We start from the raw sequence: 15,325 nt of genomic DNA, 5'->3' as shown, positions 1-15,325 counted from the left end.
GTTGCCCTTATTTCTAAAAGCAAGCCTTGGTATAAGGAAACTAAAAATTAAAACCAAGAAATATACAGTTGATGACAATAAATAAAATGAAACCTACTGGTACCGGTTTTTGTCCTTCAAAGAGTTTTTTCTTGAATTGCTCCCTTCACTAACATTATCTTCACCCTCCTCAGATTCCAAACTGCGATTGCAGCTCCGGATAGTTTGGAAGATACTGTTTGTTGTTGATTCCTTTTCTGGATTATTTAAACCATCTTGACCTACTCGTTGCAAGAAATTATCTTGTCCACTGTAATCTGAAACAAACTAGAGATATCTAAAAGATTAGTATAGTTATAAATAGAATCTTGTGTCATCTATTTCTCACTGTAGAAATTTTTACAACTAAGAATATTTTAGCGCTTATTTCCTATTAGCTTCCAATGGGATTTTGTGCCCACTTGCAATCCAAAATAGACCAAATCACTTCATAAATCAAGTAACGTAAATTACAGTAATTCCTGAAAACTTTTAAAAAGCCTGAGTCTTAATCTCTTCATCTAACAGGGGCATTTTTCTTTTAAAGCCAAAATGATAAAACTCAAAGGAACTGTTTCTTTCCATGGAGGAGAAGATTGATCCATTGTCCTACTAAACTGCATTTTTAAGGAACTGAAAACTTTTCAATCCACAACAGGTTAAGTGGAAGGTCAGAGCATTTAACAGAAAATAATTAAGGCTCTACATACTTACTTTACCCAAAGTATAAACATGATCCTTTGCTACTAATGCTAATTTCTCAGTATTCTGATACTGCACTACATATAAACAACCAAACCTAAATCGCTAAGTAACTACGGAAATTAAATCCAGGTCCATGTAATTCAACAGTCTCATAACTACCTGGTTTAGAAAATATGAATTAAATGATGCCTTTGTATAAAATTACATAAAATAAAGCACTGGATGGCTACAAACATAACATCTTAGAACACTTATCTCATTTACCTCTAATGTTTCTTCTTGTGAGTTATATCGTGGACAGAGTCTGATTAGGCTTGATGCTCCATCCAAAACTTCGCAAAGCTCTTTTAAAAATACACCACAGAAAGGAACAACTTTACAGCCTGGAATATTGAGTGCCCTGTTGACCACTTTCCTGTATTCAGATGATGACTCATGTTGTGCCATGGCGTCTTTCAGACTTCGCATGGTTTCAATATCAGACTGGTCCATAAATTGCCACATTTTTAAGACTTTTCTTGACCTATGGCAAAAAGAGATCACAATATATATTTTAAAAATTTTAAACAATTTACCTTCAAGTCCAATACCCACAGCATATATGTAATAGAGGAAACTATCATTGCTCAGAAATGAATGAATGAACAAATGAATGAATGAAATCAAGGTCATTATTTTTAAGATATTTCTGTCCTCAGAATTATTAAAGAACAAAGCTAAAAGGGAGACACAAGCAGTCTGATCTACTGGAGTAACAGGCCACATTTTAACAAAAGCCCAGCTGTGTAAAATATACCAGCAGGCCTTTTAACACTTCCATTATGCCATTGCCTAAAATTTCTAAGGACCTAGAAAGAAATAAGAAAAGATTAAGAAAATCACACAAAGATAAATCAGACTGTTTCTTACACATTCTTGTAATTATTTTATGAGCCATCCATAAAGTTAGCAAAAGCTGGTGTTTTTTAATCAAATGTATTTTTACAAAATTAAAATTATTTTTTTCTGTTTTGTTCACAAATTATTTATTTTCACGGAAATAAGGAAGTCAAGACCAGGTTTCAGCTCTCAGGCACCAGTGTAGAGCTGCAGCTGAAAAGAAACTCTAATTTCAAACAGAAATAGCTCCAAGAACTGTGAGTACCTCTGGGAGTTCTCTCACCATCTGAGCTGTATGTCTGTGCAATTATATGGCCTTTCTGCCCACCTCTGGCTTCAGACATATCAAAAGGTCTATAGAAATGCTCACAATAGAATGCCCTTAACCCCACTTTCTGTCCCTGTCCCAGAAACACTACTAATCAGCACTGGCCTTCCACTCCTCTCTTTCCCTTGTGCTATGCAGATGCTTTAGAGATAAAATTAAGCCCTTAATTGGCTTTGCATTTTCCCTCATAACTCACATGGCTTGCAGATTGTGGATGTAATTCTGCTGAAATGCATTCCCCACGCCTATGAGTGTTTCAAATATGTTTTATATACCAAAAATACAAACATATAGCTTATTGAGAATCCTTACTAAACCATGAGAAACAGCAATGCAAACACTTTAGAGCCTTGTTACACAAACACTATATACAAGGAGGGTTAAAGCTAAGAGGAGGGAAATCTGATCTTAACTCTTCCTCGTTTGGTCCCATTTGCTGCCCTGTGAACTGCCAGTCCTAAGGCACTGCTTTCTGGCTCACCCAGCCTTGCATGGTGAACCTGTAATTCCATAGGGAAGCAAGCAGAGACTCCTACCCCAAGTTACATTAGTTGTAGCTCACTAGATAAACCACAACTGCTTTCCCATTTTCTTTTCACATTTAATAAACTTCTATTAAAAAAAAAAAAAGAGAGAGATGTTTTCTAATGCAACATATTCAGCATGTACCATGAGAACTGGTAAGAGTCTCCAGTGCATTTTGAGAAAAAAAAGCATTTAGCATGCTTCATTTTTCCAAAAGGGATTACTAGAAAGTCACTTGAGATGATGTGATTTAGCCACAGATTTCTGTTTACTTCATTGTTCTCCAGGGACATCTGCTTAACAGAAGCTGAAGTGTAATCTATCACTGAAAAGCCATTTAAAAAAAACAGTTGCCAGTACCTTAGCCCTGCCAGAAACTCCATTACAGCATTGTAGTTGCCCATATTCCAGCAGCATTTTGCCACATGTACTAAATATGAGAAGACTTCTCGTTTCTCCTCCATAGAACCTGCAGTCAGGATCAGCCAGGTAACCCACGAGCTCACCTTGTAAAATAAACCAGACAGTACGGTCAAACAAAGCAATGTCACTTGGAGCATTCATGTATACTTGACAGATAATGTGGGGGTTTTTGTTGTTTGGTGGGTTTTTTTTTTCCATCAGGAGGTTATCAGTCAAAATTCCACCTATACACTCATGGCCAAATCACATATGCATTGCAAACACAACTTATACAGAGACATATCCACATTACAACAGCTCAATTATTAACTACTCCAGAAAAACTTCTATTAAACAAAGAACTACTGCATCTTAATATAAGATATTCTGAATATGCATTGAGGCCACAGAAGAAAATGGACAGCTTAAGCTAGAGCTGGTTTCTAAAGCTGCTGGAGAGATCTGCAGTGTAAATTCTCATTCACATGGCTTACAAATCTCAGCCTCACACTGAATAACCCTTGTTCTTTCAACATGGACAGTAAAAGTTGATAAACTGGAATTTTTTTGGTTTGGGTTAATTTCACAAAACTGGTAGATTTATTTAATGCACAAATTTGTTAATTTCTATATGCATCGAACTTTGAGATAATTCACATTATCTGTTTGTGTCATCACAAATGAAGTAAACAAAAAAAGAAAACACCTTTCTTTCTAAGTGTGACCATATGAGCAACTTCTGTTTGATGAATAATTAATGCCAGAATCAGAAATCAACTTAGTACATGACTGTGTTTGCATTTAAACAAATAAAAATCAAATCTTCATTTTATCAGTGTGCAGATTTTCTTTCCAGTTTATGTTCCCACAACAACCATAAAAAGTAGTTATATTTCACATGGAAACCTAATTTAAACCAACTGTTTCTTTTTACAATATGACTCTCTGGAGGCTTGATTTTTGTCATTGTGTAAACACTTAGGGGGCAATAAACGTGATTTGTTTACTGACACTGAGTTCCATTCTTCGGTCCTGAAGGATTCAAGTGTTTACAGACAATACCAGTGTGAGGAGATGCTTATAAAAATTAGAAAAAGCTAGTTCACCCCTCAGGAGGCATAGACTTTTGTTTTAAAAACCAAGCATGTGAAATGAAATGTAAGTGCATTAGTACTCACAGAAAAAAAAAAGCCCACTGAAAATATATAGGGTTTCCCTTTAGGCATGTCCATACAGACTCAGTGTTTTTGACCCTCCCACTCCTGAGGGAGAACAGTCAAAGAATATGAAGAATCTAAGTTACTATTTAACCTTTCTGATGCCCAAATCACTCAACAGCAATACATGAGAAATGTCCAGATGAGAAGACAAGTCATAGTTCCAATATATGCAATATATATGTCTGTACCAAAAAAAAAAAGGTCACATTTTTAGGACTGAATTCTTGGAGAAATTAATAGAAATTAATTCACTGAGGACATACTCAGGAATGAATACCACGACTATGGGGATGCTTTAATGGGATGTGCGGATAAGGGGACAACAGACTAATCACTGCAGCAGCTCAGAATGAGAATTTGAATTCAGCTGAAATTTTATTTGAAGTGTTCAATTGTTATTCCTAAAATACAAAAACTGCATCAACAAAGAAGTGTATACCTGAAGAGCATGAAGGTATGGAAAAATATAAAAAAAACCAAAACAACCAGAGCACTGCATGACAAGGGGGTCAAATAAGGGCAAAACCAGAACAAAAGGTAATAAAATAAATCCATTAGAAATCAGAAATCATGAAACAAAACAGTCAGGTCTGTAATTCAGGGTTGGCACAGATTTGTTTGTGTATGCTGGAATAAAATTACATGTTGTTTTTGGATATTATTCCCATTTTCCAGAAATGGTTCTGTTAGGGAATGCAAATGCTAAACATGCAATCTCACAGAAAAAATCCAATACTTGTTTGGTATGAAATACCAAGTGTGGTAATGACAGTTTGATTAATATGATTCTAAACATTTTAAAGAATAACATAATTTTAAACACATATGTTTTAATCTAAGGTGGTAAAGATATAATGATCAGGAGAAAACAGTCTCAAAACTGAGAAAGAATGTCTAAATAGGCAACTGACTTCAGACTCCCCACTAAGAGGAAACCTTGAAACTAGGGCAACCACTTGTTGAAATTTTATTTAATAGAGAGTTCAGGACTGCTATAAACAGTTATGATGAACTCTTACAAACAATCTGTAAAAGCAAACAAAAAATGATAAATGACAGCATGAACAAGCCTTTGCAGCCTCCAGATACCGTATGTACATGTACAAGCACAAAAAGGGTACAAAAGGCACCATGAAGTTTATGCTCACTCCCCTTGCAGGACAACAATAGACTTACTGGAAGAATAGAAAATATTTAAAGAATCTTCTGCTAAACAAGAAAGAAAAATAAAGTGTCTGAATCTCTAAATTTTAAAACAGAACGGGCAAAGGCAGACATAGGAGTTTGGGCAGAATCAGGGGAGGAACTGAGCATCTGAAAATACAATCCACTCCTGAAAACTCGCCTGCTTTAGAAACTTCCGTATTTTCATTTTTCCTGGAGATCAGGGTAAGTGTGAGGAGTAGATAATGAAAAATTTCATTCATGTTGTTTCACATGTTGAATTTAGGAATGGAACAGAATGGTTCCTGTACATATGCTACAGACTGTTTTGACTTTTATAGAGTATCGAGCAGTAGCCAGGAGTATAAATTGACCTCACTGGTGGTTCAGAAGAGCATAAAGTCTCTATAAAGCTTTTCTATGAAATATTCAGAGACTGCTGATTGATTCTGAATGTATCATACAGACCCTAGAAAAGGGGATTATGGGCTTCTCAAAACATGTATTAGCCTTGTACCCCAAAACTGATTTCTTGGGAGAATTCATCAGCAAGATTAGAACAGAGATGATTAAAATGCAGCAGTACTGTCAGAAAGGAGGGAGCAGAGGAAAGGAGCTGTGCACAAATGTCATCCCTTTTCATTCAGTGAGGTTCCTGCTGAGTGCTGTGCCTAACATCTGCAACAGTTTTCTACTCCTAGTTTTTTTAGTGAAGACAGATGGAAAGGGAAAAGAGTTCAGTCAGATAACAGCACAGTGGAGGTCTTTCCCAAAAGTTAAAGCCCAGTTAGGAAACAAACACAAAATTAATAAGCAGAACTATCAGTTATCCACTTAAAATGCCTGGGGGATTTTACTTATAGAAATTTTGAAAGTGGGAGATCTGGTTGAATCAATAGGCTTGAAAGGTGCAGAAAATCAAAGCTGAATCTCAGCTGGCTCAGATCACTTCCCAGCTCTGAACTCCCTGAAGATTTTATTCTGCCCTGGCAGACTGAAATGATGGACCCAAGAACTTTATCGTGAAGAACAATATTCAAAAGCTCTTCAATAAATGCATACTGGAATAGTTTGGCATTAATTTGAGGCGTTTACTCATAATGGCCACAGTCAAAATGACTGATGTACAAACAACATTGAAGGTGTTGTTACAACTCACTGCAGGTGAGTTGAAAGGATCGCAATCTTCAGGAAAAACCATGAATGACAGCTCAGAGGAATCACAACTGTATCAATTAAAATATACTCTTTAATTTTGTGATTTACTGATAAATATGTGAGGAATGTACAGTATATCCTCAAAGGTATGCCTCCATCATCACTGACATTCTCAAATGTCTCTGTAGTTGCCACTTGATCCCCAAAATACCTGACAATGCATACACTAAATTTTTGCTGCCTGGGAGGCATAAGTTTCTTCTGCACTGACAGTATTCAAGAAATAACAAATTTGTCATGATCTTCATTCAAATGGAAGTTCAGAAGTGGGACTCCTCAGATGCTGTCCATGTACACCTGAGCTAGATGCACCTCACACAGAAGAAAAGTGGAGGACAACTCTGCATAGGTACTTATTTCTTGGTGGCTATGGAATTAATCTGAAAGTTGAATTCAGAATCCTGTTTTCTCCACTTAGACAAGCAAATATCACAGACAGTATTTTGAAGTGGCACAATTTCTCTGTCACCAAAATCAGGGGGTTTCTAGCAGGGGGAAGGGAGCAAAGGGAAGCTCCACGCTGGCAGGCTCTGATTTCTGGACACTTCAGCCAGCTGGATACAGAACACTACACTACCTCCTCTTCCAGCAGCTCCCTCTTGGTTGGCTTGCAGAGTTTCCTCCCCAGCTGCATCACACCTGAGGAACACCTCAGCTGAGGATGAAGCCCCACCAGGTAGCCAGCTGCCTGGTTATCAAGCTTCCACTACACTACACTGCTGCTACACAACTCAGGCAGTGCCGGGACCACAGACAGCACATCCCAGCCAAAAGAGTGCACAGTGTTAGCCTTGCCAAGGAGACCGAAATACACTGCAAGTATTTCTCAGACTGAGCAGTAAAGCTTTTTGGACCACATTTTTGTGTTAGACAGCACTTTAACATCAGATCACAATGTATATATCAACACAGTAATCATTATTTCCTTAGTTTACTTTTTTTCACACTTGACTTACATAGTTCTGTTTACGTAACTCATTTTAAACTCCCTTCAGAACAGAAGTCACCACAGCAAACCTATAATTAGATTTCCGCTGCACTGATGATGAGCCTGAAAAGTATGAGAAAATGTATCCTGGCTTTGTTACTATAATCCACATGATTACAAGACACGAGAAATGTAATAAATTAAAACACGATCCACTCAAACAAGTTGATAGCAACATCAGTCTTTTCATTCAGATGGATAAAAATGAGTGTCCCTCAGGATTACTGCATAGTAATGTTAAGTACTAAACAAGCAAAATCCAACCAAATACATACTTAGTTAAGATTTAAATATTTTCCAGTGCCCTAATACAGAAAAGCACTGAGAACATTGTGCCAAAATCATTTCAGACATATAGTAAAGTAGCCTTATTTGCAAATTTTCAGAATTACAGGAGTCTCCTTCAAATCTGAATCTGAGCTCACAGGACCTGCACCAGATGTCTGTACTGAGCAAGTACAGTAGGACAAAAAGATCTGTACAGTTTCACGTTATCTGAAATTATCTTTTTATATCATCCCTTACTATTTTAACTGCACTAAAAATTATTCTTTTCAATGATTTTTTAAAACATTTTTAGGTTTTTCTTACTTTGATCAAAAATTTCAAATAAATTCAAGTTAGATATTGCTAATGCATTTGGAAAGGCATATTATAACTTAGTGTTAATTTTTTTTTACTTTTAAACATGGGAAATCTACACCTGTGATTAAAAAAATAATATGAGCCTATGTTTTTGATTACCTAATCACTGAACTAAGTCTCCATGATTAAGTCTCCATGAAGGCAAAAATCTCCCAGTTTGTCAGAGGCAGGACAGACTTTATTACTGACACTTTTATGAATAAAATCTGAAGGATGTAAAAGAGACTCCCATGATGGAACTTGATCCTCAAGTTATGGCACATGACCTTAAAGTCTTTTTAAGTGTACCCTACAGGACTCTACAGGAGCCCTGCTACATGTATGACAGAGGACGGAACAGCGTTTAACACATGTTGAATTATTAACTCTATTCCTAAATTTGTCATGGATTTTATTTACTCATTCTCTTATTTTATTCTTCTAATACTCAAGATTGTACTAATTCACATATATGTACATATATATAATTCTTTACTATCCTTTATACAGTTGCTAGAGAATGTATTATATGATTTTTTTTTTAAATGGGAATGAATTTATTGTTTATATTTTATCGGAATGTAAACGCGGTGGGGATAGGCATTGAGGCGGAAAATTATTAACAATCTCCACCTACAAAGCGTAGCATTTTGTCATTTGTAGTGTTTTACACTCATTTCTCAAGTGCTTACGTTTTTAAGGCTTTTACAGCAATTCCCAAGCTACATACTTCAGTGGGTGATGCTACGTAGAAGAAATAATGACTTCTATTTTTATATTACATTTTTAGGAACTTCAAAATACTTGAGAGATGCAGCTTTCAGAGGTGAAATTAGCTAACACAGATCTCTGCCTGAAGTTTAACACCACTGCTAGCAAACAAAATCATTTGCTTTACCACGAAGTAAGATTACAGTACACACCTTCTCAACACCTAACATGAAAATTAGCCATAATATCTTTCTATAATAAACTGTAGCTGATTTAACTACTGTCTACATTGGAGCAAGAAAGGAAGAAATTTTGATACTGATGAAGTGAAGTCTGTGTGTGAAAAGACTCTGAATACAAAACAAGATGATGATTTTTCAGGTGTCCAAAGGATAAGCATAGCAATCTAACCCATTTAATCAAATCATTCTGCTTTTAATAACTTTGTTTGATAAAAAGCACGAAATTTAAGTAAAATCTGAAGAACATGAAAAATCCATGTAAAAAAATAACCCTCATCAGATATCATGTGGTATTTATGGCAGAGGGAAAAGCATCCATTACCTTGCTTAAAAGCAAAATTCTCAGTGTATCAGTGTACTCCAATTTCTCTCTTTAAAAAAATACTTTAAACCCACTAGCAGCATGCAGCATTAGCACTGACTGCTGCCTGTAATAAGTTCCCTTGCATTGCTAACTGTGCACAAACCTACCAGTGCTTACAGATGAATATAAGGATCACAGTGCATAACACAGAACTGGAGTTTTTTATGTGGATTTCATTGAAGTTTAATTACTAAAATCTTTTTGGCTTTTGGTATAATACGTAGAATAATTTTCAGGTGCATTTTTAAAATGTGAGTATTTTAAATTGCATCTCTTATGCACAGATGGTTTACATGCTTGAGTGAAATTATATAACCTTACAGAGAACATTTACCATTTTAAATCTGATTAAACACAATTCCAAACAAGGACTGGAAACAGTTTGATATTTGTACAAACACAGTCTTTTTAAAAGCATTATGCAAACCCATTTAGGCATTGCAAAAAAATGCTGAACTGAGAGACAGAGTGCAATATTTATTTACATTCCATTATTTCAGTAAAATGATATGTCTCTGTTTTGCTAGTGAGGTTTGATTTTGTGTTTTGAATGAACAATGAAAAAAACCTTACAAAATGAAACTATTAAAAATAAAACTAGCATCTCTAAGTGTCCTAAATAGCCATATTTTTAATTAACTTTACTGAATATAAGAATCACTTAACCCAGCCCCATAGCAGTGCTATACTGGAGTGATTCTAACTTTTTTACCTTCTTAGCTTATTTTATAGCAATCATATCTTTAAAAAAAATCACCTTACATATTCAACTTCTTATTTTGCATTTTTAGTTCAGTAGTGGGACTACCTTCAGTCAGATGTTTGAATGATCTTTCAGTCTGGTGCAGCTTTCCATCTATGACATCACATTTGATTTGTATGCGTATCTCAGCATGGAAAATGAAATGTTTCATTTTGGTTTAAGTTTTATTCCTTTTCTGTTACTTGAAGATGTAGCCAGAAAGATCAACTTAAAAGAGACTCCTCTCGTGTTTATATAAAGCAACGATTGAAATTATTTTAAATGTTTACATAAACATTTACAACATGTCCATTGGACTTGTGTTTCTGTAGTTGTTTTGCTGGTGAGAGGCAGAAGAGTGGAAGTAAAAGCCAGAAAGGTGCAAGAGTCTGGGAAGGTAAAGATACAGGAAAAGAAACAGAATCCCAGGAAAACTGTGGCATATGATACTGAGTAAGGACCACATCACTCAAGGTAAAGCAGGGTGAACTCATGTCACACAGGAATCAGAGAAAAGAACTAAATGAAGAAGAGAAACTCAAAGTAGGCCACAAGGAGAGATGGAAAAAAGTAAGTTACAGTTCTCAGGGTCCCAAAACACACTTAGGTACCATTTTCCTAATTTGTTCCCAGCTACCAAGGCTCTGCTAACTGCAGAATCTCCCTAACACTTTCTTCCCACAGTTTTACATCCAAGGAAACTGAACTTCTGGTAGTCAGGGCTCTATCAGAGCAGAAAAATATATTACTATTAAGTGCACAGTCTTAGAGAATGCAAAAGCCAATACTTTTGTAAAGGTAGATGTCACTATATTTCACTTCAATCCTCCCACACAGGCCACTAATTCAGAATCAGCTTTTAATTACATTAAGTAAAGGAAAGAATATTTGTCCTTAGCTTGGTCTACTGTCTTGCTCTAATAAGACTCTATGATCAATTTGATATTATTAGCAGCAAATGAAGCATCAGCTGTGACTCACCAAAAAGTATGTGGTGTGCCCAAGTCTCCACTATCATGCAACTACAGTTTTAATGAAGCTTTAAACACTACAGACTTTATTTACAGTTGGTGATATTGAATGCATGTAGCCCAAAATCTTCATGATATACTGACCGACATTTTAAACAAGTGTTATAAAGTGTTCCTCATTAACATATACTGTCAGAAAAAAATACTAAAAAGCATAATGCTTTTTGAAAAATCCTCAAATAATTTAACTACTATTTAACAGAATAATGGCATGGAATTGTTTTTTCCCCATTACGTATCAGAAGCCTGTCATCCTAAAAGTAATTTTGGCTCCCACATTATAAATATACTTCAGTATTTCTATAGGCAATGCCAAAAAAAATCAGCAAATGCTCACTGACTTTAGCCAACAAAATCATGACTCTTTGCACAAGAATTTTCTTGCCATTTATAAACAAAGACATTTTGAAAGTTCACACTGGTGATTGGCTCTGGCAACTGATATACTCCACCACAAGATAAAGCATATAGCAAAACAGTGATTTATTACAAGCAGTAAGTATTGTACAATAACTCCATTTAAACATATAACATCTATATTTTAAAGAAGCTATTCCAGATTTTATTTAAAATAATCTATTTCTCTAAATACCATAGAATCTATGCACTGAATATTTAGGAATTAATTCAAATTACATAAAAAACTATCCTGTAGCATTATCAAACAAGTAATGACAGACTACAAAAACTGTAAAGTCACAAACCTTTAAGGGTAAAAGATAATGCTGGCTATTTTATCAAAAGGCAACTCTAATGCTAAAATTCTCATCGGTATGGAACAGACCACACATTTCTGACAAGACTTCTTCACCACCTACTTACTCTTCAACCCTGTGATTCCTCAATGTCAGAACACAATGATGGCCCATCTAATTGGTACAGCAACTACAGCTTGTCCTCTAGAACTGCTCTGGCAGTGGTGCCTCACCAGGTCAGACCTGAGCTTGGCCACTGCTCCTCTTTTCCACCGGCCTCACTCTGGTGATCACCGTAAGAGAAGCACCACAGGAAGGACAGTCCTAGCTGGGTTAGCAGCTAGACTCCTCCCCAGCTGTGCACCAGCCACAGTGTTTTCTTAAATACTCTAACTAGAGCTAATTTAAACTATTTTTAGGTTCTAAGACTGAATATTGTAGTTGCAACTTTTATGTAGGTGAGAGAAGACAATGTATTTACACTATTTTAGTTGTTAAATCTTAATAATGTGTAAGAGTCAGGAACACTTCAAAACATGCTAAATATTCACTCACTGATTCTTCTTTGCCCAGGAATCAGGAAGTTCACTGGGAATTAATACACATTCTTTTCCATCTACAAAATTTTATGCTGTTTTTTTTTTTGCTACCTGCACAATTTCATCCCCTATTAAACCATAAGAATGCAGTGAATAGCAAACTATAGAGCATTAAGTCAACTTTATCTTCATTTTATTGCACTTCTATGAATCTAGAAACTCCTAACATTGCACATGATTAACACCAAAAAAAAAAAAAAAAAAAAAAAAATTGTTCCATGTTTCTGCAGCTAAAATCTGAGATTTTATTTAGTTGGTTTTGTTTTGGTTTGGGTAGATTTTTTTTTTTTACAGTTTTCTGAATCCTCAATCAATTACCTATTATTTCTATTTCTCATCAGAAGATCAGCTTACTAAAAATAAATTAAAATCTTAATAAAGAACTGAAGATTTGGCTTGTGAAAATGTGTCCTGCCAAGTGACACTTCTTTGTATAACAACATTCACAAAGGCACACACAGTGATTAAATAAATAAATAGTGCAGATTAGTGTACTTATATTACAGAGAACACAGAAATTTCTAGTTTATAATACTTCTGTGCTGACTCCTAAGTCATGCTTAGTCTACAAAAACCCAAAACAAATAAATAGAACTCCAGCTCCTAAACAAAATAATAAACTGACTGAAACTGTACCCCATACTGTCAGTATAAATACAAAGAAGTAGAAGTCTGTAATTTTTTCTTCGTGTTTACTTTACCACGTGCAAGAAAAGGTTGGGCTGCCGTTTTCCAAACTCACTGAGTAAATCGGTCACAGAACTCCTATTAAATTCAGTGTAAGTTATTTAGCTAAATCCCTGGTCATCTTAACTTATATTTTAAAAACCTGTCACTACAGCTAAATGCAGCACTGAGAGATAAAGGAAATAACTAACCACACATCAGGTAAGAACCCTTACCTCATTAAACCTTGTCACAAGATCTTCTACAGCATTACGTTCACCATTGGGAGAAGAAAGAATAGTAGCAGATATGGAAGCCTTAACAGATGGCAGCTTGCTTTGACATGCAGCATTACCCAAATCCCTGGTTAAAAAGCAGAGGTAGTCAATGGGTAAGACTTTCCGGTAGAGCTCCTGCTCCTGCTCGGTCAGAATGCTGGCAACCTCCTCTGGGAACTGGATGAGGTGCTGCAGCTCGATCAGCTCTCTGCTGATCCCAGCCACGCTGGAGGGAAGGACGCTGGAGCCAGCCATAGATGTACACGCTTGACGTTCTAAAACAAAATAAAAGAAAAAATTTATTAGGTTTTGCCTTTAACTCTTGGACTGTGCTGTGCAAAAGCAAGACAACTTGTTATTTTGGTTTTGTTAAACGGCTCCTTCATTTAGCCAGCAATACACTATATCCCGGAGCCCCTGGTGGTCTAGTGGTAAGGGCGCGGCGCTGTCACTGCCGAGGCCCGGGTTCGATTCCCGGTCAGGGCCACTCCCGGGCTGATGGAGCTCGTTAACCCTTAAAAAGGCAATCCATCTACGTCCTAAGGACCTCGCTGCCACCATCCAAGCTCGCTAGGCCCCGGCAGATGAACCTTAGGATTAAAGGGTGGGCTCAGTTCCGCGCACACTGTGTCTCACCTAAAAAATCCAATGCGCAGGCTGGAAGGTGTAAAGACCTTCCCCGGATCTTCGCTCGCGAAGACTGGCCATTATTATTACACTATATCCACTACTTTCTTTATATTTAAAAAAACTAATATGTTCTTTTATTTGGGGTTTTTCTGCATATCTCTATATCTGGTATTAGCTAGATAGATGGCAACTGGGGCTTGAGAGATTGTTAAGCCACCTGCCAAAACATGCTTCCTGACATATCCAAACACCTGCTTTAGGCACCTGTGGCCTTGTCAAAACCTCAGACAAAAGGGTCACCTGGGCAGAGTTGCCTCTGGTTTGCCTCCATATTAGACTGACGGTGCAAAGCAGTTTGAGGCCTGGACTGGGGCACCGAGACTCCACTGCCACAAGAAATAATGTATATGTCCAAAGTTACAAAACGTTTTTCATTCCTCTCGGAATATGCATCTACTTGGGAGCATGCATGTTTTAGCCAACGATACAAAACATTCATGGTAGTTTTATAATATCCTAGCAGTGATATCTCTTGAAAAATAAAACTTTTCCTAAGAAGGAAGAAGCCAAACTTTGTAAGATTGTGTGGGAAGCATGAAACATCAACACAATGATTCCAAAACAGTGAGTATGAGTCTTCTTACTAGATAAGTTTAGAATGGGTTCTTTGAACAATTTTTCAAGAATTACTTAAATGTATAAACAGACTTAGTACTCTAAATTAAATAGTACAGTAAATTATGTACTCTTCCTCATTCTCAGAAAAAGGAGTTTATTTTTTTGCATTGCTCCACAATGCAAAAAATTCAGAGATTTTTTTCAAACATAATAGAGGTACACTCTAGATCTATCTTTCACCTAATTTTTTTAATATATATATATATAAACTCTCATTTCATAGAGGGAGCAAATATCCTTTCCTTTCTCTAAAAAACCTCAAGTTCATAATGACTGATTACAATTCAATCTCTTATAATAAACACAAAATATACTACATGAGGTTCCCCCTGTTTCATTCATTTTACGTAAACTATTATTAATCAGTGGGAAATTAAAGAGATAGAAAATGGCCTTTTCTTAATATATTCTATTAAAAGTCAAAAGATAAATTATAGTAGCCTTAAATAAAGTCTTTGGGCTAACAGAACCTATTGAGAAATGGTCAAATAAAGAAGAAGCTTCTGAAAGAGCAAAGACAAATTTCTTCTCTGTCTAGACTAGCAAGCAAAAAAACTAGTGCACTTAATTTGCAACAAGCAACATCTTGGTTATATAGTGAGGAACACGTGCAACTTC

At 36.1% G+C, this 15,325-nt stretch overlaps 1 protein-coding gene across 7 annotated transcripts in view; it reads right to left on the bottom strand.

The window, feature by feature from the left end:
* PLCE1 (phospholipase C epsilon 1) overlaps positions 1–15,325 on the bottom strand; it is a 151,322-nt gene that overhangs the window by 42,591 nt on the left and 93,406 nt on the right. For 6 of the 7 annotated variants that reach the window (XM_050305833.1, XM_050305836.1, XM_050305837.1 and 3 more), the window contains 4 exons: positions 13,358–13,674; positions 2,816–2,961; positions 988–1,246; positions 98–306 (listed from right to left, as the gene is read on the bottom strand). In XM_050305833.1, the coding sequence (XP_050161790.1) occupies positions 98–306; positions 988–1,246; positions 2,816–2,961; positions 13,358–13,674 (931 nt within the window). The remainder of the gene's footprint in view (positions 1–97; positions 307–987; positions 1,247–2,815; positions 2,962–13,357; positions 13,675–15,325) is intronic. The other variant, XM_050305838.1, reaches the window with a different exon arrangement.

This window comes from Myiozetetes cayanensis, unplaced genomic scaffold, assembly GCF_022539395.1.
Source record: "Myiozetetes cayanensis isolate MyiCay16 unplaced genomic scaffold, myiCay2020 scf10, whole genome shotgun sequence".
In the NCBI taxonomy this organism is placed as follows: Eukaryota; Metazoa; Chordata; class Aves; order Passeriformes; family Tyrannidae; genus Myiozetetes; species Myiozetetes cayanensis.
Note: the sequence above shows the minus strand (reverse complement) of the source record. Positions and strands in the feature narration are given on the sequence as shown.